General features: G+C 36.8%; 1 protein-coding gene across 4 annotated transcripts in view; it reads left to right on the top strand.

Moving 5' to 3' along the window:
* TRIP12 (thyroid hormone receptor interactor 12) overlaps positions 1 to 21457 on the top strand; it is a 53332-nt gene extending 31875 nt beyond the window's left edge. Inside the window, exons 21-41 of one of the 4 annotated variants that reach the window (XM_031060055.1) lie at positions 669 to 769; positions 890 to 1064; positions 1440 to 1581; positions 2425 to 2616; positions 3274 to 3425; positions 4978 to 5135; positions 5573 to 5646; positions 5905 to 6104; positions 6913 to 7040; positions 7331 to 7482; positions 7938 to 8080; positions 9324 to 9480; positions 10444 to 10542; positions 11064 to 11178; positions 11496 to 11650; positions 12153 to 12317; positions 13482 to 13646; positions 16988 to 17101; positions 17854 to 17948; positions 18150 to 18253; positions 19256 to 21457. In XM_031060055.1, coding sequence (XP_030915915.1) covers positions 669 to 769; positions 890 to 1064; positions 1440 to 1581; positions 2425 to 2616; positions 3274 to 3425; positions 4978 to 5135; positions 5573 to 5646; positions 5905 to 6104; positions 6913 to 7040; positions 7331 to 7482; positions 7938 to 8080; positions 9324 to 9480; positions 10444 to 10542; positions 11064 to 11178; positions 11496 to 11650; positions 12153 to 12317; positions 13482 to 13646; positions 16988 to 17101; positions 17854 to 17948; positions 18150 to 18253; positions 19256 to 19452 — 2983 coding nt within the window. In that variant the 3' untranslated portion in view covers positions 19453 to 21457. Of the gene's footprint in view, positions 1 to 668; positions 770 to 889; positions 1065 to 1439; positions 1582 to 2424; positions 2617 to 3273; positions 3426 to 4962; positions 5136 to 5572; positions 5647 to 5904; positions 6105 to 6912; positions 7041 to 7330; positions 7483 to 7937; positions 8081 to 9323; positions 9481 to 10443; positions 10543 to 11063; positions 11179 to 11495; positions 11651 to 12152; positions 12318 to 13481; positions 13647 to 16987; positions 17102 to 17853; positions 17949 to 18149; positions 18254 to 19255 lie in introns of all 4 variants that reach the window. The other 3 variants (XM_031060054.1, XM_031060056.1, XM_014308503.2) reach the window with 3 other exon arrangements.
* Positions 21458 to 21884: the final 427 nt, after the last annotated feature.

The following is a 21884-nucleotide window of genomic DNA, read 5'->3' as shown; positions in this document are numbered from 1 at the left end:
TGTAGTCTTACCTCTAACTGTTGAGGACAGTGATTCTTTCAGAGCTATGGAGCATGGTTCCTTTCTGCTGGAGACTGGAGAAAAAATAAATTGTCCTTAAGTTTTGTTGAAAGGCAATAATTTTGAACACTAGTAGAATTAAAATACAGTGTAGGAATAAATTACTAGTTTGCTCTTATTTTAAAGGTCAAATATTTGTCACTTTAAACAAGAATTGAAGTATGTGAACTTGTGAAGTGTAGTGATTGATGAGTAGAAATGCCACAAATTACTGAAGTGCTTTCTGTGCTTTTGTAGGGGAGGCATGTCAAATATCCAGTGTTGGTTGGTCTTTATTCAGTAGAGATTTGTGGATTTTTTTTTCATTTTAAGTATATTCAGATAAATGGACAAATAAATGGTTACACAAATTAAAGCATGAAAATCATTTAAAAACTCTGTTTAGTGTCACTTCTGACTGTATTTGGCTGTTCATAATAGAAAGATGACAGCCAGCCAAAGTCCTTCTTACTGGATGGAGTTAGTGAATATCCTTGTTATGTGATGGAACCTGTTCTTTAATTCTCAAGGAAGTAGTTGGCAGATGCATCTTAAACTGAGGGAGGGATGTGTGCATGAGTATGTGTTTGTAGGTGGAAATAAGTAACTTTATCTTTAAATTTGGACAGACGACTGAGTGATGTTCTGAAGAGAAAAAGACTGCCAAAACGAGGGCCAAGGAGACCAAAATACTCCCCTCCAAGAGATGATGACAAAGTAGACAATCAAGGTAAATAATTCTGAACATATGATACTCTTATCTCCTTTTAAAGTAGGCTTATAAACTGCAGAAAAAGCTAGCTGTGATGAACCTCTTGATTCTCTTAAATTTTGTCTTTACTTCCTCCAGCTAAAAGCCCTACAACTACGCAGTCTCCTAAATCATCTTTCTTGGCAAGTTTGAATCCTAAAACATGGGGAAGATTAAGCACACAGTCCAACAGTAATAATATTGAACCAGCACGAACAGCAGGAGTAAGTGGTCTTGCAAGGGCTGCTTCCAAGGATACTATTTCCAATAACAGGTACACACACACAAAAAAAATCACAGTACTTGTAACATGATGTTGACTATGATCAGGTGATTAGGTAGCACCTACAAAGAAGTTGGAGCTTAACCACAGTTAAAAAATTCTGGGAAAAGAATCAAGAAATTAAGGTAGAGAAAATAACATCTGAATAGTTTAAAGTTCCATGGTGGGGAGAAATTGGAGAGCTGAGAAAAACAATGCAAGAAGATCTGTAGAGAAAAGTACTTGATGGTGTTGGAGTGAAAGCAAAGGGTTTTCTGTGACTGCTGTTTAACATGGAGAAAATTATATTCAGCCTGTATTTACTTGTAATACTGATGTATGCAGATGCTAAGTGTGGCTAAATGCCTTTTGTGTGCTTCTTTACAGAGAAAAAATTAAGGGCTGGATCAAGGAGCAAGCCCATAAATTTGTAGAACATTATTTTAGTTCTGAAAACATGGATGGAAGCAATCCTGCACTAAATGTATTACAGAGACTTTGCACTGCAACTGAACAACTCAACCTCCAGGTTAGAAGTGGCAAACTTACTTAGAACGGGGGGCAGTCATTTCTTGCCTTGAGTTATGAGTCATTATGACTTGGAGTAATTTTTTAGAATGAGTGTGTATGCTCTGACACACACCACTTTATGATAAAAGACCTGTCCTAGCAATGTGTCATTTGCATAGCATTTCACATTCAAAAGTTCTACAGTTAAGTGTCATGGATTAACTTTATTCTTAAAGAATAATACTGGTTGTAGTAAGAACTTTGAGACTGGAGGGAGAAGGAGAGGGAAGTAGCATTTTCTTAAAAAGGTAGGAGAAATACAGATTGGGGTAAATGTGGTTGCATGTCAGGAACTTCAGCCTCGCTTTTCAGACAGTTGTGGTCCTTGATAGGTGGTCCAAACACGTAACTGCTAAACCAGCACAAGCGCTGAGCTGTGTTCTGTGCTTTGATCTGAGCAATCATTAAAATATGAAACTTTCCCACCTCCTCTCTCCCACACAAATGTCATGTAAAGCATACAGCAATCTGAGTTGTTAGAGTTTTGTCAGTGGCTTTTTTTCCAAACAGAAAGCACCTCTGCTTGGAGCTTATCTTTACCTTGCATAAGACGGAAATGGGACCTTGCATTTCTCTTAAACTAGAGAAAATGTAGATGTTGCCAGTAATATCTCCCCTTGAACAGAGACATGCTTATCCTCAATTATTTGCCCTGCATTGCTGCTTGTATTGAGTTACTGTACATTCCAGGCTTTCCCTTTTCTCCCTCACCCTCGTAGAGCTGCTCCATGCAGTGAAAAGAAAGCTAGCATTTCTTAAACCTGTAATACCTGGGTAGTAAAACACTCTTCGTATTTTTCAGGTGGATGGTGGAACAGAGTGCCTTGTAGAAATCCGTAGCATTGTCTCGGAATCTGACGTCTCCTCTTTTGAAATCCAGCATAGTGGGTTTGTTAAACAACTGCTGCTCTATTTGACATCTAAAAGTGAAAAAGATGCTGTTAGCAGAGATATCAGATTGAAAAGATTTCTTCATGTATTTTTTTCTTCTCCAGTAAGTTTTCTTGTTTATTTTTTTGGCATTCTTAGTTGTCTTTCTCTCAAATTTTCTTTCTTAAAAAACCATCTGAAAGGTTTTGTATGGACCTTATCTTAAAGCTAGAATACAGACAGGATGTTTTGTTTATGTCTAACACTGCAACTTTCACATTGTTCAGTGTCTTTACAGGTAATGAACTTTTTTGATCAACCTGTAATTACAGGAAGTTCCACGCAGCAGTGGAAAAAATGCCAAAATGGCCAATTGTCTGAGTCTCAAACAACTTAAAAGTTGTTTCTGTCTTTTAAGAAGTTGATATGGAAAGAGTTTGGATAGTAATATTATCACTTATGACTAAATACTGCAAGGTCCTGGTGTTCTCTTTTTAAAGGAAGAAATTTGAAGTGGAAGAGAGGAAAGCAGATAACCATGAACAACAAACTTTTTGGAAGTTTTAGTTAAGGGTGAATGCTTAAAATCTGTTGGGCTATTCAGTTGAAACCAGGAGAGAAAAGTACATTCTTTGAAATAGGTCTTTGATAAACTTGTGTTGTTTACTCATCCTGATACTGCTGCTACTTTCAGTGACAGCGGGGATTCTTAATTTATAGTAATAGATTGTTTAGGGTGTTTTAGTTCAAGCAGGTAACTAAAGACTGGACTGTATTTCAGCTTCCTGGAGAAGAGCCCCTTGGAAGATTAGAGCCATTAGAAAACGCACCTTTGTTGGCATTAGTCCATAAAATGAACAACTGCCTCAGTCAGATGGAACAGTTTCCTGTGAAAGTACATGACTTCCCTAGTGGAAATGGAACAGGGAGCAGGTAAGGATTAATGCTCAGGTAACAGTTTTGTTGGAAGCTTTTGTTTTCTAAAACTTGTTTCAAGCAACACTAAAAGGACAAGTACAAGTAGAAGTACAATTAATAGTGGAGGTAGTGGAAACTTCTGACCCTGTTAAAGAGAGAAGCAATGACACAGTTGGGGTTTTTTTAGTCAGTGGAAGATGGAATATTTTAATAAATGTTTGCTTACCATCTTGAAACTTGTCTCACTTAAATTGGGGGTGATAGATAAAGTTTAAATCCAATCTCTAAATTTACCCTTTAAATATCCAAATGTCTTCCTTGTCCCCACATAACGAACACTGGAAAGAATTGCTTGGACGCTGATGCTTTTTAGCAGAGTAATTAAATTGCAGAGAGTGTATTTACAGTGTTCAACTTCATTATTCATCTAGGTTCTGTTCTCTAGGATGTTAGTGGATTAAGTGATAAGTCCTGCCTGTGAATAGAGTTTAAAATAGATGTAGGCCTACCCTAGTCTTAAGATACAGAATAAATTTGGAATCCAGCTTAGTAGTTGTGTTTTAAGTAAAAAATCTGAGTGAATAAAGACCTGTTTCTACAATTTCTTTTCTATACCTCACACTATAGCACTTATCTAACATTTTAAAATTCCGTACTTTTTTTTTTGTGAAACTTGAAATCAGTGGGAATTGATGCAGTACACAGATTTCTTATTAGAAGAAATTAGTGTCTCTATACTGGCTTTTGCAAATAGTATGTGTTCTGTAATCTCAGAATGCTTCCTTATGTATATTATTTTTGCAAAAAGTGGGATAACTACCAAAATAAAAAAGCTGCTAATCATAGAAGCAAAATCCTGCTTTTCTTTTTGATAGAAAATGAAACACAAGAAGCCAGAGTGCTGTAGCATTGTTTGACTGCAGGTTTTACTGTGGATTATGTCAGTGAGGATTTTGAAGCATTAAGTTTTGGTAGTCTTTTGCTAGCACCTGGAAATAGAAGCAGCCCAAGATAAGAGGCTTGTTGTATAAAACCAGCTAGCTTGAGTATTGGTAGTTTGGTGAGGTGGAATGCATATATAAAATATTCTTAGCAAGTTAGAAAACAGAGGAGCTTTCAGGTTTTCTCTTTGGGTCCTTATTAAAAAAAAATCTGCTTAAATGAATACTTGCATTTTCTATGCCTGTTTCTGATCCTTGTTGCACTGCACATAAGCACAGCTTTAAATCTGTGCCATCAGCTGACCGCTGAACTGCTTCAGATTTCAGTGATGGTCAGTATAGGCCATCTTGTAATCAGACCTCAGGCTGGCTTTCTCTTAATTCACAGAACCTCTCTTCCAGATTTTGTCCAACTTGGATTCGGGTGTTCTTGTGGAAGAAAACTTTTTATCCAAACCATATTAGCTTATTTGTAGAGAAATAATCTGACAAATAATACTCTGAATAAGTAAAATTGTAAATGCATGTGGAAACCTATTTTACTGCATTTTTAATGCAATTGTGGTTATTAGATTCTTTGTGTAGCAACTTTTTTCACAAATTATTTTGAGTTTTTCTCTTAACAGAGGATCCCAAGCTTTAAAATTCTTCAATACACATCAATTAAAATGCCAACTGCAAAGACATCCAGACTGTGCTAATGTGAAACAGTGGAAAGGTGGACCTGTGAAGATTGATCCTCTGGCTTTGGTACAAGCCATTGAAAGATACCTTGTAGTTAGAGGTATTTATTTATTACACAGTCACTTGCATTTTCCTTTTTGGAATAGCTCCTGCTGTCAGTGTAGAGTCTGTAAAAACCTGTGAGGATTATGCTGAAGACAAATGGAAGGTACCTGTGAAGATACCTTGCTCACGAGGGAGGAGATTAAAGCTGTAGAGAATCTTCCTTTTCAGGGACAAACCGTTTCCTGTGGTAAACAGTTCAGTCAAAATACTAACAGAAGTATTACTGCTTTACTGTCACACTGGCAGCATAGTTTGGCAGTTTTGATGCCAGGTGTTGATACTGAAATTTGTTCTAGCAGTTCTGAATCCCTCTGTTTTAACTGGTACATTTTGGAACTGTTTTAAAAGTTTTAGAAGTTATAACAGAGTATCAAAGCATTGTTACATTTTAATGAAAAAAAGCAAATGAGGATGTCTTCTCTCTTGCCTCAGGCTATGGAAGAGTTAGAGAAGATGATGAAGATAGTGATGATGATGGGTCAGATGAAGAAATAGATGAATCTTTGGTAAGCTTTTGCTCTGGGAGTACGGGGAGGGTGCAGGGAGGGTGAGGAGGGCCTCAAAGAAAAGCTATGCAACAAGTTTCCTCACTTTGTATGGTTGTTTTTTTTTGGTTTTTTTGTTTTTTTTTTTTTTTTTTTTTTGTTTTTTTTTTTTTTTTTTTTTTTTTTTTTTTTTTTTTTTTTTTTTTTTTTTTTTTTTTTTTTTTTTTTTTTTTTTTTTTTTTGTTTTTTTTTGTTTTGTTTCTTTTTTTTTTTGTTCAGGCTGCTCAATTCTTAAATTCAGGGAATGTGAGACATAGATTGCAGTTTTACATTGGAGATCACTTGCTGCCATACAATATGACTGTGTACCAGGCAGTCAGGCAGTACAGTTTGCAAGCTGAGGAAGAGAGGGAGTCTACAGATGATGAAAGCAACCCACTGGGGAGAGCTGGGATTTGGACAAAAACGCACACCATTTGGTAAGTTGCCTACAGAAACCCAGGAATAACTTCTCCAGTGTAATAAATGTATATACATCAAGAAATTTGGAATATAGCTGTCTTTCTTCTTTTTTATCCCTTTGAAAAATGTGGACCTTTGAATTTCCTGATGTGCTTGAGATACTTAAAACTTAGGAAGAATTCATTGCTAGCTCCTGATCTTCTTTCTAGCTCCTGAGTAAAGCTGGCGAACAAGAAATGGGAAATTTTAAATGACACCTGCTAGATGGGGAGGAACCATTCTTAGTGTTAGATAACTAACCACAAACAGTAGAGAATGTGCAGTGTGCAACTAATGGTTGACTTCATACTAATTTTCCCAGTTGATTGCTGTGAAAATGAATGTATTCTGTGGCCATACTTTGCAAGAAACATTGACATATGACTGTGCTGAACATCTTAATATTCAGCAGTCACTTTCTTTTTGACATTTAAATGTGCTGAAGAAAAAAGCAAGCAAATGAAAACCCATAAAACAACAACCAAAAAATGCCAAAACCTAACCTGCCCCTAACTCTCTAACCTCAGTCACTTTGGGGTTTTGTTTATACATTCACCTTCTCTCCTTCTGGTTCATGGAGCTGAAGGGTCCCTGTTTTGTCTCCCCTGTAAAATACTTTGCTTCAGGGGCTGGATCATATCTCAGTACAGTGTTCTTGTCTTTCTGCTCTTAACTGTCATTCAAAGAAAGTTCTAGAAATCTGAGAACTAACACCTTTAAAAGTGCTTTTGTTTCCCTGTAATTTAGCATTTCAAAACATATTTTTAACTTTTGTTTGCTTTTTAGGTACAAACCTGTGCGAGAGGATGAAGATGGTAGTAAGGACTGTGTCGGGGGTAAAAGAGGAAGAGCACAAACTGCTCCCACAAAAACCTCCCCTAGGAATTCTAAAAAACATGATGAATTGTGGCATGGTGAGTGTGGTGCCTTGCTCTATGTTAGATTTCCTATCAGTCCTCTCAGAACTTTCACAATGTTTACTGCCACTATAGTGTTTCTTTTAAAGCAGGCATAGTATAAAAATAGTAAGCATATGTATTTAGCTGTATATTAAAACTAAAAGTAAGATATTTACTAAGTTGTTCAACTGAACTGTTGCAGTTAAGTGAATGCCATGGTTAATACTACCTAGGCTCCTAATAATTAAATCTTAGAAAAAATTCTAATTGAATTGTTTTACCAAGATGTTGTTTTTTCCTGCTAGATGGTGTATGCCCTTCGGTGTTAAATCCACTGGAAATTTACCTCATATCTACTCCACCTGAAAATATAACATTTGAAGACCCCTCATTAGATGTTATTCTTCTTTTGAGAGTTTTACATGCTATCAGTCGATACTGGTATTACTTGTATGATGTGAGTAGAGCACTTTCTAAATCACTTTGATACTTGATTCAGGACAGAACCGTCAGTAACATTTTAGATAACTTTACCCCCTCTCCACTGCCACCAAGAAAACAGAATAATGCAAGTACTGTCATCTTCCACTTCATGGTTATCTAACTTCTGAAAACATGAAGCCTGTAAATTCTTAATTTCAGTCATCTTTTCTTTATACTGTTTTGAACACAATATCCATGCTTTGTCCTTCTTTAAGTTCAAAGACCAACGTTATTCCTGAAAAGGAGATTGGTAGTAAACATACTCAGTCCTCCTTTCATGTCTGAAACTGTGGATGAACAAAATGGCAGTGAAAGATTTTTTACTTTCCATGCTAAGCAAATTAGAAGCATTAAAAATCTTTTTTAACAAAGACTTGCTGTTTCTTTCAGCATTTCTAACTAGAAATACATTGCTTTTATTTAACACAGAATGCAGTCTGCAAGGAGATAATTCCAACCTCAGAGTTTATCAACAGTAAACTGACAGCAAAAGCAAACAGGCAGCTTCAGGATCCTTTGGTAATTATGACAGGAAACATCCCGACTTGGCTGACAGAACTTGGAAAAACATGGTATGAGTGATTTGCTGTGTAGTGTCTCTAATTCCAATTAAGTAGGAACCTTGCCTGGGCAGTACAGTTCATCATCCTTACAGGATTCTTGAAAGTGCAAAATGCAGTCACAGAAGTATTGCCAAGTTACATAGTGGCATGGATGTTTACACCTATGTTGCATAGTTTAAATCACATTCTGAGAGGTAGACTATGTGCAGAGTTTGCACCACTTCTTACAGGAATTGCTGAGCAATCTGAAGGTTTTCCACTGAGATTTTGATTATTCAGGTGATATTTTTTCTCCTGTTAAACTGCTTAATAGCATTCTTACCATATCACTGTATTTATCTTCACACATTCAGTATGATACATAGGAAGACACGTTTATAAACAATACTGATATAAGAATAAAAATAATTTTTATGAAGCTATATGCATAGCACTTTGTAGTATCTTGATACAGAGTACAAGCTGTAAAGTTCTTGCACTTGAAAGAATGAGAAATTAGAGTTGACCTTCTTAGGTTTTTCAAGCATGTTAATTGCAGCAATATTGATGACTCTGGAAATACATACTCAGAGAAATTCTTTTGCTTCTAAGTTTAAAAATAGCATTTCTAACTTGCTTCATAAACGTTCCAGATAAGATGATAAGCATGAATGTATATTCTGAAACATCTGTAGCATTATTTGTTCAATAAAACTGCCTTTCCACTTAATGCCAATGGAGGACCAAACTGTTAACATACACGTCTTTGAGAATAGTGGAAGTGATAAATTAAAACAAGAAATTTCTCTGGTAGTCTTCCACAGATTATTTAAAGTATTTTTTGCAAATGGTGGAAGGTAGAATAGTGGTGCTGCTCTGGGCAGGTTCTCGTGTCTTTCTGCTGCCAAATATGGGAGCTTGAGCTTAAATCTTTGATCTGTTGGATTTATTAATTGTAGAACAGTAGTGAACAAGGAATTTTATTTTCTGATGTAAACTTTGCACAGCCAAGGCATTCAAATATTTTGAGTTACTTTCCAAGAGGAGTCAAAAGTTTCTGGAATTTTTTTGTCTCCTTCGTATATTGCATTTCTCAAAATTCCTGCTCCTAAGCATTGTAACTAAAACTAAAGCGTGCTTTGGAGGCTGCTTTCACCAGAGAGTGTAATGAATCACTCATTTTGGACATAGTTGATTTCTGTTGTGTTTTAAACCAAATGCTAGTCTGAGATGCTGCTTGGAGCACAGCTGACTAATCTAATGCTCTTCACAGCCCGTTTTTCTTTCCATTTGACACCCGCCAAATGCTGTTTTATGTGACGGCCTTTGATCGTGATCGAGCCATGCAAAGGCTGCTGGACACTAACCCAGAAATCAATCAGTCCGATTCTCAGGATAGCAGAGTGGCACCAAGGCTGGACAGAAAAAAAGTAAGTAGATCTTCTTTAAAATGGGATGAAGGATCTGTTTATTTTTCTGTTGTCTGTAAGAATATCATTGGGAGCAAGGCTTATTTGTAGAAGTTGATGTTTTGGTGGGATAGGGAAGGGGAGGTGGGTTTGTTCCTGCAGTCCCCCAGCAGAGGGCGCAGTGTCTTCTCCGTGCCGGCCGCGTGAGGGCAGGAGGGGCGCCCGACGTAATTCTGAAACTAAACTAACAGCGAACACAGAGTTTCAGACAGCATTAGTGATATTTCCACACACTGGCTTGTAGATCTGTTTTGCTTGATTCTCAGAAGAATTCAAGTAATGAGATTTAGACTCTTAATAAACAAAAATACTATCCTTGTATTTGGGGGTGGTAAATCACCATAATAAAAGTAAGCTGGGATTGTGTTAAATTTGAGGGAGCCTTGGATGTCTGTCTTGAATCTGGAAGTACATTATTTTAAAATTATATCTGCTATACGTACTGTATGACCTTGAATACCTGTGGGGTAAAGCAGCAGGAGACACAAGAATCAAGTTCAAAAAGAATATAGCTGCCCACATGTAGCAATCCCTGTGCTGTTGGGGGTTTTGTTTGTGTTTTGGCATCTTTACTCTATTTTCTTCTCTACATATTAGTTTGAGGTATTTAATGTCACATGACAGTACTTTGCTGTATCGTAGTCCTATTGCCATACTCTTGGCAAGAATAGTACCTATTAATTATACTGATTGTATAGCTTTGTTTTTTCATTTTATATTGAACACATTCATTCTAAACAGTTTTCATATAGAAGCAAGAATTATTATATCAAAGCAATAGCTTACACATGGTTGAACCAAACTGTGGAACTATTGGCATGGGGTGGAAAAATGTGCATAACTGATTTTTTACCTGTTGTAACTGCCTTGGGAGGTGGAAGTTGAAGCCATAATTTCACTACATAAAACTTCTCTAATGTGTAGCGCACTGTGAACAGAGATGAGCTGTTGAAACAGGCAGAATCTGTGATGCAAGATCTAGGCAGTTCAAGAGCCATGTTGGAAATCCAGTATGAGAATGAAGTAAGTAATATCACTGCAGTCTAATTTATCCCCTTTTTACTGAAGATTAATACAAAATAGCTACAGCTTTCTTAAAATGTCTTGGTTAGACCCTTTGTCTTTCATGTTGCTGATGCTAAAGAGTTTTATTTTAATTATCCCTAATCCTTGGTTGTGATTTTTAGTTGGTAGGAGAAGCTCTTTCTGATCTAAATTTCATAATCAATTGTAGTCAGCAGAGCTCACCTTTTTTCTAACTCTTAAGCAAACAGTGTATGTTTCCTCAATATATGAGCATTAGGTGGTTAATGCTTTTACTGCACTGCTTCTTCTCTGTTATCTGGTCTTTCCAGGTTGCCTCTGTCATGTTGTGAATGTTTCTGTAGTTAGGTTCACTAGATGCTTTTTGCCATGTAGTCTTTTTTATAGCAAATAATGTATAATGTTTCTCAGACTAAGTAAAGGTTTTTATATTCAAACTGACATAATGGACTTACCTGTCTCCTTCCTCCTCCTCTCCCCTCACCCTCCATCCCCTGAAGGTTGGCACAGGCCTAGGCCCTACACTAGAGTTCTATGCACTTGTATCTCAGGAACTACAGAGAGCAGACTTGGGCCTTTGGAGGGGAGAAGAAGTGACTTTAGCCAATCCAAAAGGTAATTGCTCTACTACCTAATCTATAAATATTGATTAATACTGAATTGATTCTAAGTTGACTTCAGTTATGTAAAGAGCACTTCAGTTTGTGGTCATAATATGCCTGATCATGTTGTGTGGATCTTTGTGAGTTTTGTTGGGGTTTTTGTGTGTGTTTTGTTTGGTGTGGGTGGTTTGATTTTTTTTTTTTTTGTTTTTTTGGTTTGGTTTTTTTTTAATGAGAAGCTTAGGTTAAGCTTATCTGAATGCCACTTGCATCTTGAAAGAAACTAGTAGAGTGAATACTGAACTCTTTTCCTTCTTTCTTCCTCAACAGGAAGCCAGGAAGGTACCAAGTATATTCATAACCTTCAAGGCCTTTTTGCACTTCCTTTTGGTAGAACAGCCAAGCCAGCTCACATTGCAAAAGTTAAAATGAAGTTCCGCTTTCTGGGAAAACTAATGGCCAAGGCAATCATGGACTTCAGACTGGTGAGAATGGAATAGAAAAATCTATTCTGAAGGGGTCACATAAAAATGCTAGTTCTGACTGTTGAGGGATGAAAGCATTGAGAGCTACATGGTATTTATTACTTTCAGCTCCAGAAGTAAGGGCAGTCTGAGGCGGGGCAGGGAGGTGATGAGCATGCAGTGAAGTTTTGTGGGGGAAAAGGGAAATACATGTTAAAGATCTTTACAGTGGCTTTTGAGACCATGGAGTAGAAAGGAAAAGCCATTGTCTGCTATGTGTTGCAATCTTTCCAGGCTTTCAAGAATGTTTTGGGCTCGTTACTCCAGTTGCTGATTGCTTTAATAGGCAGTCACTTGGGTTTTCTGACTGTAAATTTCTGAGGCAAAACCCACTAGGACATGGTGCTTTGGTGTGTGCCAGAACTATGAGATAATATTGTAGATCTGGTCAAGAGATGAAGTAGTAAAAATATACTTTTGGAAGACAGTTCAGTACTAAACAGTTCAGTGCTTTGCTTTCCAGGTGGATCTTCCCCTTGGACTTCCTTTCTATAAGTGGATGCTACGACAGGAAACTTCCTTGACATCGCATGACTTGTTCAGTATTGATCCAGTAGTAGCCAAATCCATATATCACCTTGAAGATATTGTAAGACAAAAGAAAAGACTTGAACAGGATAAAACTCAGGTGGGAAAATAACCCTAAGAATGGAAGAGTGCATCTCTACTCGTTTGGATTTTATGAAATAGCAGTAATTCAGCACGTATCATAGGGCTTGAAACTGATTGTAATAGTGATAATTACTTTGTTCTCACACAGAGTAGTTTTAATGTTATTAGATCAGTGGCTAGTAATTATGAAAGTCATTTGTAAAGTCTAGCATGAGAAATTGATTATGGGATTCTTCTGTGTGATTAAACAGTCCCAGAAATGTCTAAAACTGCCAGATGTTTGCCTTTTGGTTCACTTTAAAAAGACTAACCAACTTAAGTATTGGTAGAAAAAAATCTGTCCTTGCTTCTTGAACAGTCAGAAGTTTGGCTTCTTTACTAGTTGGTTTAATCAAAATTTCATATTTCATGATATGTAGGATTTTTTTTTCACTGAAGAGCTGTATGCAGAACTGAGGTGAACTGTCATCATGCATGAGCATACAGGTTCTTTCAGACATAGATTAATTTTTCAAGGATATCTACTCTTAGCTGAAAATACCACAGTTCACTCTGGCACTAGTGGTAAAAGGTCTTTGGCACACATTTTTTTCTAGTGTCCAATGTTAATAGATGGCAGGAAGTAATAACCTAATTTATATTCTTAGTACATCTGTCTGGTTTGTTACTAGTGAAAGTATTGCAAGTTTGTGGGTCTTTGTTCCTCTTTGCCTCATTGTCTCTCTCTCTCCTTGGTCATGGCTTTTAATTTCCCAAGAATTTGAAAAACCGGAAACCTGGTGGATGAAAGCTGAAAAATGTCAGTGTGCATGCCAAATATGAATGCCATTAACTGTTCTGAGGAAAAAACAGCCTCTGAGCTGTGGCATATTTCACATTTCTTTTTCTTGCAGTAGTATTTTTCTAGCTAGTTTGTCTTTTGGCATGTTAAGTAATTCTAAAACTGCTAGAACAAAGTGTACTCCTGTGATCTTTCCAGTTTATCCATTAAGCTTGTTTATCTGGTTTCTCTTGGTTTACTGTTACATATGAAAACTCCAGAAGGGGAGAGCTGCAACAGTTTTAATGGTCATGCTCTACAGAAATGTCTGACGAGTCAAAGCTGCTTTAGAAGTCATAACTTTTGGATAAGTTTATTTGAATTAATTGTTCTCATTGGTTTTCACTTCCAATTTTTTAGACCAAAGAAAGTCTACAGTATGCATTGGAGGCTCTGACTATGAATGGCTGCTCAGTGGAAGATCTAGGGCTGGACTTCACACTCCCTGGGTTTCCCAACATAGAGCTGAAAAAGGGGGGAAAAGATACACCGGTCACCATCCACAATTTAGAGGAGTATCTCAGAGTATGTAAAAGCAAACCTATGACTAAAATTATCTTTTTTTCTTGCTCCCAGGTAGTTTGTTTCTATATATATTCAAGTTCATTCTCATAAACTAGGCATGACAGTAATTTTCCTACTTATGACTTTTCTATACTAGTTTATTATTACACTAAGACTGTTAGAACCTAATTGCACCTGACTTGAAAATTGTGTAGTACAAGAAGTCTGGTTTATATGTAATGAAGTCATCAGAAGTTTGGCTTTTTGGAGAAAAAGTATTTTAAATGGATTCATTGTAAGTGGTTATGATAAGGAATTTTTTAGGAATAGTGATTGAGCAAGTTATTTAGCAGTAGTGATCTAGCATCCAGTGGCCTTTGAACTGCTGCAATAGTAGTGTAATTTTTTGGGTCTTACAAAAACATCAGCAGTTGTGAGTCAAAAATAAAGCATTAGATTTTGTCCAAAAAGCCAAAACGAAACCAAGAGAAATCCCAAGGAAATCTGAACCAGTAAACCAAAGAACCCCAAAAACATGTGAAAAAGCCCTAAACCCTTAAAAGAATAAATAAGGAAAAGATAACAAAATATTGCCGGAATAAATTGACAGTACACCTGTGTATTGATTCATTCCATGGCAAAATGGACATAAAAAGCAGAAGGTTGGTATTGCTGAACAAAGGTGGGAAGCTGTTTCTGTTGAGGGAAGTGATAAAGGGAATTGGTTAGAAACAGCCTGGAAAAGAGATGAGGAAAGCCAAGAAGAATGCAATATTATCACAGAAGTTGTGAGTGGGATGGAGGGGAGGATCACTGTACTCCAGTTGCTAAACAATGCGTTTCCTGACAGGTTAGGGTACTGCCAGTTTCACTCTGAGGACTGTTAAGTTCTGAAGCACTGATAAGAAACACATCTGATGTTTTGGTAGAAACAATTCAATAAGGGTCATGTAAATTCCTGCCTACCAGCTGAGAAATTTTGCGACGCTGTTCAGTAATCCTTACAAGTGAATATTGAGCAGTCTGTTTACCTTATTGTTCCATACTGTTACCCATCCGCTTCTCATGTGGTTATTTGTTAAAAGTAAATTCTCCTAGTCAAGAATCACAGATTTAAATATATTTGGATTTGAAGCTCTTTGCAGACCTAACAGAGGAGCAATACAAACTTCCACAGTTTATTAGAAACAGAATTTGCAGTCTCCATTTACTGAGTAATGTTACATTCAGGCATTCTAGACTGATTTCCATAGTTTGCCGTCTTTTTTTTCCTTCCTTAAGTAACTTGTATCAGATATCTGATACCCTGAGAAAGGCTTACACATGGCTCAGATATCCTGTAGTTGTCCTGCTGCAGGCGTCTGTCTTTGTAAAGGAAAAGGAGATTACAACAGAAAACTGTCTCCTCCTGCTAAAAACTTCTGTAACTTTTGTTTTCTTAAAGGATTTATGGCTTTATAGACTTGATGTGAAAGAAATAGAAAATATTTCAGAGGGAAAATTAGTGTGCTCTCCATCACAAGTATGATTAATTGCATTTTAGAAACAATATATTTAATTGCTTACCTGGCCTGTATGGCATCCTGTGAGTCAGCTGCCCTGCTCTTGAACATGTCATTTTCATTAAAATCTTGTGTGAGGATTAACATGAAAAGTAGTTTTTAAAGCTGGAATATCCTAATGTTGCTTTTCATGCCTCTTCTACCATCATGTCACTCTTCCCTCTACCTCCCTGTTTTCCCCCCAAGCACAGTTCCCCCAGGAGCTGCCTTTATCAGAAAGTAGAACTGCTTCAATTAATAGTATAGTGAAAGACTTTATTATCTATCTTTTTTTTTTGCCTTTTTTTTCCTCTTCTCCCCTGTATTATAAAGAGGCCACCTTGCTTGTTCTAAATTTGTGAACAAAAGGTTTCAGTAGTGTAGATTTTTGTCTAGCAATTTGATCTTCTCTTTCAATCTGCAAGAATACAGTGCTGCTTAATTATGCCACACACTCTTGATCATAAAAACTAATCACAGTTGTAGGTAAGCAGCTCTGCTGTTAGAATAGCCACAGACTGTTCTGTGTTGTAGAAGAGTTTTTTGTGCTGCTGGTGCTTGCTTGCTTTCTCTTCAGTATTAAAACTGGTTTGTGGAAGTAGTGCAGTGTATCTCACATGAAATTCAATGCCTGACTCTTCTATTGGAAAACTTATCAGCAGATCCTAATGAGCTTTTGTACCTTGAGAGCTTTCTGGAAGCAGTAACTCTTCAGTTACTGGGATAGGGTGACATCTTGCTTCAGGACTCCAGCAGGATCTGTGAACTCTTTAATCCTGTTCAGATGCATCCATAGATGACTTTAATCAGCACCACAGGCCAGAGCTTTTAACACACTTCAAACTAGTAGTTCTGTGTTGACAGCACATCTTTTATGACTAGTCCTTGTTTCCTGCTGGGGTTGAGGATATCCAGGGCAAGTGTAATCAGCAATAGCTCTGACTGACAAAAGAATCTGAACTTGGCCTCCTGCAATCTGCTCTGTAAAATACCTTAATTTTGTGGAGAAATAATGGCTGCAGGAGATTTATTTAAAAGAACTCTGGTCTCATTTGTGCCATATGACCTTCCTTCTTCCCACTGATTGTTGTTTCAATATGTGCTGTCCACTTTGGAAGTTACTTTAATGTTGAGGGGGTAACTACAGATATAAAACCAAAACAAAACAGAAAAATTATGCTCAAAAGTGTTACTGTCTTTTGCATTATGATTCTTAACCATATTCCAGTAACTTGAAGTTACTGCTTTTGTTCCTATGTATTCTTATAGTAAGAATAAGCTACTTAATATATCAAACAGGCTAGAGTTGCTTTTTTAAAACTTAATATTAGAATAGGGACACATATATTTCCATGGGGGAAATTAAGGTAATACTGCCAAATGATACCCTAAGGATTTCTGCTTCAGGTGCTGCATTTTAAGAGGTGTAGAGAGAGAGCACCTAGGTAAGGCTTCTAAAGATAACAAACGTTCAGATTTAATTTAAATTATTCTGTTAAATAGGTTCAGTTTAACCAGCTATTCTGAGTTCTGTTTGTTTTGTTAAAAACAAAGGCAAGTAAGTTGTTTAAATTCTAAAGTTCATGTTAAATTCAAAAGTTCATGTTAAGGGTCATGTGAATGATGAATTAAGGCAGAATGAGGCAATGCTGTAGAGCAGCTCCATGAATCAATGTGCACCCTGTGGGAACTCCAGTGAGCATATGGCTGGGCTGCTGGAGTTTGGCTTCTGCCCTTGTACTTCTTGGTACAGTAGTGATCACTACATGCTTGCTTTGTTCAAATGGCTTTTTTCATTTTTGGTTTTTTCTTTCCCTGCAGTTGGTTATATTCTGGGCACTAAATGAAGGTGTTGCCAGACAGTTCGACTCCTTCAGAGATGGATTTGAGTCGGTGTTCCCCCTTAGTCATCTTCAGTACTTCTATCCTGAGGAGGTTGGTGAAAGTGTTTTTGCTGCTGCTTTTATAATCTTTATCTGCATGTATGGGCAGTCTTAACCAGGGTGCAGGGCATTTGTGACAGTCTGACCTTGCATTTCTGAGTAAAACTGAGTGTCCCTGAAATTCCACACTTAACTCTTAAAGATTTCTCTATTCAGTAGTTACTTATTTAATGCTTTTATTATGAACAGCTCCATGTTCTTTAAAATGTGTGTATCCAGCTTTTCTGAGAAGTGCTTTAATTTATGTATCATACTTCATTTCTCTATGCAATGTGGGTACACTAATTCCTTGTATTGCAGTACCTCTGAATAGCTGTAGATAGTTATGGACACTACCTGGATCTTCTGTTAGAGCAATAAAACAAATAGTCAGCTCCTCAGCAGTAAGAAGAGATTCAGATGAAGGGGTAAAGAGTAAGGATAGTTGGTCTTGCTTTAGTTTCACCACCAACATATCAATTTCCTTGTAAAATTCTCAACACTCTTAAGTGGACTGAATTGAATTACAATTATGGTTCTCTGGATGAGAAGAGAGAATGTTTTATTCTTCTTTGAGGGAGTCTGTTTGAAGGCTGTACTTCAAGGGGGTTTTTTACCTTTACAAACTCAGACCTCTGACTTTAAGAACAAACATTAAAGCACACTTTGAAACAATGTGTTAGCCAAGCCTTTGTGGTACTCCTGTGTTCCTGGTGCTTTGCAAGGCAAAGTGGAACATTTAGTCCTTGTTGTTTAATTTTATAGTTGGAGCAGCTCTTGTGTGGCAGCAAGACAGACACTTGGGATGCAAAGACTTTAATGGAATGTTGCAGGCCTGATCACGGTTATACGCACGACAGGTAATATGTTGGTCTTGTTAAACAAAAAATTCAAACCAGGAGAAAATACTTTCTTGAAATAATGTTCATACATTGTTATTCAAGCTAAAGGAATGACATGGCATAGATTTGAAAATGTTCATACTGTTCTGAATATGAATCTGATGCAATTATTTTAATTATAAACAAAATAATATTTTCTTGGTTCTTTTCCCTCCTCAGTCGAGCAGTGAAGTATCTCTTTGAAATTCTCAGTAGTTTTGATAGTGAGCAGCAAAGACTGTTTCTTCAGTTTGTGACAGGCAGCCCCAGACTGCCTGTAGGAGGTAGGTTTTCCTTATTGCATATTGCTGTGCATGAAATCACTGTTATTGATGTATTTCTGAATAAGATGTTTACTTCAGTATAGGAAGAAATTCCTTAACTTAGATATTTAAGAGGTTCATACTGGTTTCCCATTTCTAATTTCAGAAGTGGCTGGGCAGTCAAGTATAATTCTCATAACCTTTGTGTTCGTTTCATGACATTTCCTACAGTGGACTGTCCAGGTTTAAATTGTTGCCAGAAAATCTGTCAGAGGGCAAAAGAGCTCAAAATTTAAATAAAACTGAAGGCTCTCAGTACTGTATTTTTTGGCTAGAGGTGCATTAAGTTGTGGCAACAATATGATACATTGTAACCTGAAAATAATAGTCTCCATTCTAGAAAGGAGACAATACTTAGGATAGTATTAATCTTATTTAATTTCTCCCCCTTTTGAATTTCAGCATTTAGGTAAGAGACAGTGCAGTTAAACAGAGAAATTTACTGTCTTTGCTAGGGACTGTTGTAGAATACACATTTTACTGTATTCTCAGCTGAGTGCTTTGCAGGTCAAAAAACAATTCATGCATCTGTTCCACTATTTACATTCTTTGGGATTTGAGGGAAAGACTTGATTATTGAGTGTTAGGAGTATAGAAATGATAGCTGAAGTAAGAATAATCAGGTGCTAGAGTCATAGATGATTCCTGTTAAAAATGTGCATGAAGCCAACAAACTTAAAAGTATTGGTTGGAATAGAATTTTTACACATACAGAACACAATTAAAAGGAGATCCATGCAGCTTATTCCTGTATTTTAAATTAATGTTGTAAGATGAATCTGCAGGCAGGATTTGAGGTATTTTTAGCTTGTTGTGCAGCTTTATAAAGCCGTATTCTGAATTTCTGAAGGTGTCCAGGAGGTCAGCTGTGCGATGTGTGCTTATGTCACTGGGCATGTCTGCAGTCAGGTGTGGGTGTTCAGGAGCAGCAGCCTTATTCTGAGTGTCTCTTCTCATTACTAGGTTTTCGGAGTTTGAATCCTCCCCTGACGATTGTACGGAAGACATTTGAGTCCACAGAGAATCCTGATGATTTCTTACCCTCAGTAATGACTTGTGTGAACTATCTCAAATTGCCGGACTATTCAACCATTGAGATAATGCGTGAAAAACTCTTGATAGCTGCAAGAGAAGGGCAGCAGTCATTCCATCTTTCCTGATCACAATGAAAAATGCAATGTCTGCCTGTTACAGCAAAAGAGAAACTCATGATTCTTTTCTAAATATATCACCTGAGTCAAGGAAACGTGTTACGCCTTCTTGTTGTAGAAAAACGGCTTGCAGATTATAAGCAAAGACACTTGGTTGATATTCATTAAAAGCCCCTATGGACTTAAAGTGATCAGGCCCTAAAAGTTGTTGTGACAAGGTTTCTTTAGCAAGTTCTTGTTTAAATTATCATTTATTTGATGAGTGAAGTTTTTAACTTGCTTTGCTGTGTGAAATTTAAAAAGGGATGTTTTTCCAGGCTGGAACAATAAATGTCGCTGTGCAGTTTAATACTGGGCTGTGTGTATCCATCTAGCTAAGTCTGAAGTTTTTCCTCCAAAGACAACTTTTGTACATAAGTACAGAAATTAAAATACACCATGTATTTGACAAATCTAGTTTAGTAGACTAGTTCTGTGTACCCTCACCTGCCTCTAATTTTACCCATCCTCATGTATTGTCTGATGTGCAATTCACTTGGTTCTTTTTGTGTGCAACATTCAACAATTGTTATGTTTTGGTTAGCATGGGCATTTAACTGCTCCATGCCTCTTTCTCTGATTAAGATAATTTAAATTTTACTGAAATCAAATATATATTGTCAATATAATTCAGCCTTTGTAACTAGGTAGAACCTTTCTTATAGCATAGTTTTACTGTAGTGGTAGGATATAATGGCGACAGTCGTTACCAGAGTGCTCCAGAGCTGTTTACACAGTGATTCAGGCAGCAAAAGCCTCCTGGGGGAGGCCAGGAAGAATTATTTCTTTCATGTAATTGAAGTCCAACAGCTTGGGCTGGCCAGCGTGTATTGTGGTAAGGCCCAGAGCATTTCGAATTGATGTAAAGTTTTTTAAAAGACAAATTAGTCGTTCCATTCCCTGTTTGAGTAAACAGTTTTCCTGTTCTTGATCTAAGTTCCTGGCTAATTTTGTAGGTTTTTTTTTCTTTTTTTCTTTCCCCCCAGTGCTAGCTTGGAGCAAGCAGTTCAGCCTTTGTCTTTTGACACAGATAAAGCACCTGTAAGCAATGCTCTGTCCAACTGTTTTATGTGCTGATTTCTCAAATCTGCAATAATTTACTTCATCAGGTTAATGTTTTTACCTGAATATAAATAAAAAAGTTTGCTTCACCTTTTTGTTCATAGTTTTGTACTGTATGCCTAAAGTTCAATTGTGTAAATTACTGTAATGCAAGTAAATCATCCTAAATCTACTTGGCTAACAACCTGCAACTTGTGGATGATTTACTACTAAAACAAGACCTTTTAAGACCTCCAACTTTGAGGGAAATTTTTTCCTTTCTATGCGTTCAAAAAACGGGCAATTACAAATATTCCTGAGATGTACCTGCTACATAGGTAATCTTTATGAAAATATGATAGTTAATTACTTTTATTCAACTTTGAGAAATCAAAATTCCTTTCAGTGCTTAGAAATTGTTAAATTCTGGCTAATCAGGGTAGTTATTTCCCCTAAACTAACAAGTTTTCTTTTATCCAGCTGAAGAACTCGTGCTTCCAGAACATGTAACGGACATTCTTCTGGTGAACATTCACAGAATTACCTGTGCTTGCTCAGACCAGTGCCACTGAAATGTAATACAGACCTGTCATGAGCATGAGTAGAATGTGAAATCCTTGCACAAAGAACCTGATAACTGAACAGTTTTTATTACCGTATTAAACCCGACCGAAGGCGCTTCACCCTGTACATACAATAATGGTAGCGCGCAGTGCGGCATAGTTTGCATCCAACTTCAAGGCAGTGTTTAAACTATGGACTGGTGTTTAAATTGTTCTGATAACTTGATCAAACTGAGCACAAACAAGTGTTTATAGTGTGTGGATAGCAATTTGTTCATTTTTTTAAGGTTCTATATTTTAAAAAAACTGACTTGTGTAAAAAAAAAAGAAAAAAGCTAATATTTTGTATTAAAATATCATGTGTATTGATACTTTTTTTACCCATGTTGTCTCCCTCTAGAATCTGGCTTTCATTGACTTGGAAATTTTGAGGAGCTTTCAGATTTGATAGTGTAACTGTTTGTGTAACTGTTTCAATGGGAAAATAAGTTGGTGCCTGTTTAAAAAGGAAGGAAAAAACAAGTACCTGTGTTGATGTGTTCTGGCTATCAGTTTGAGCACAGACTAAGGTTTTAGTTTGCCTGAAAAGTGAATGAAACCCTTTTGGGTGACACTTCTTTTTTCCTACCAAGGGTAGCTTTTAGCATATTAGAAGAGCAGTCTGGCTTATAAGGTAAAGATAGTAAATTACAAGAATAAATTGAAAAGTCACATTTTGCATGACTGCAGTACTGTCCTGCAAAAAAATATATATATCTAAAAGTTGTTCAGAATGAGCGGAGGGGGTGGTGCAAGGTC

This window comes from Geospiza fortis, unplaced genomic scaffold, assembly GCF_000277835.1.
Source record: "Geospiza fortis unplaced genomic scaffold, GeoFor_1.0 scaffold318, whole genome shotgun sequence".
NCBI lineage: Eukaryota > Metazoa > Chordata > Aves > Passeriformes > Thraupidae > Geospiza > Geospiza fortis.
Note: the sequence above shows the minus strand (reverse complement) of the source record. Positions and strands in the feature narration are given on the sequence as shown.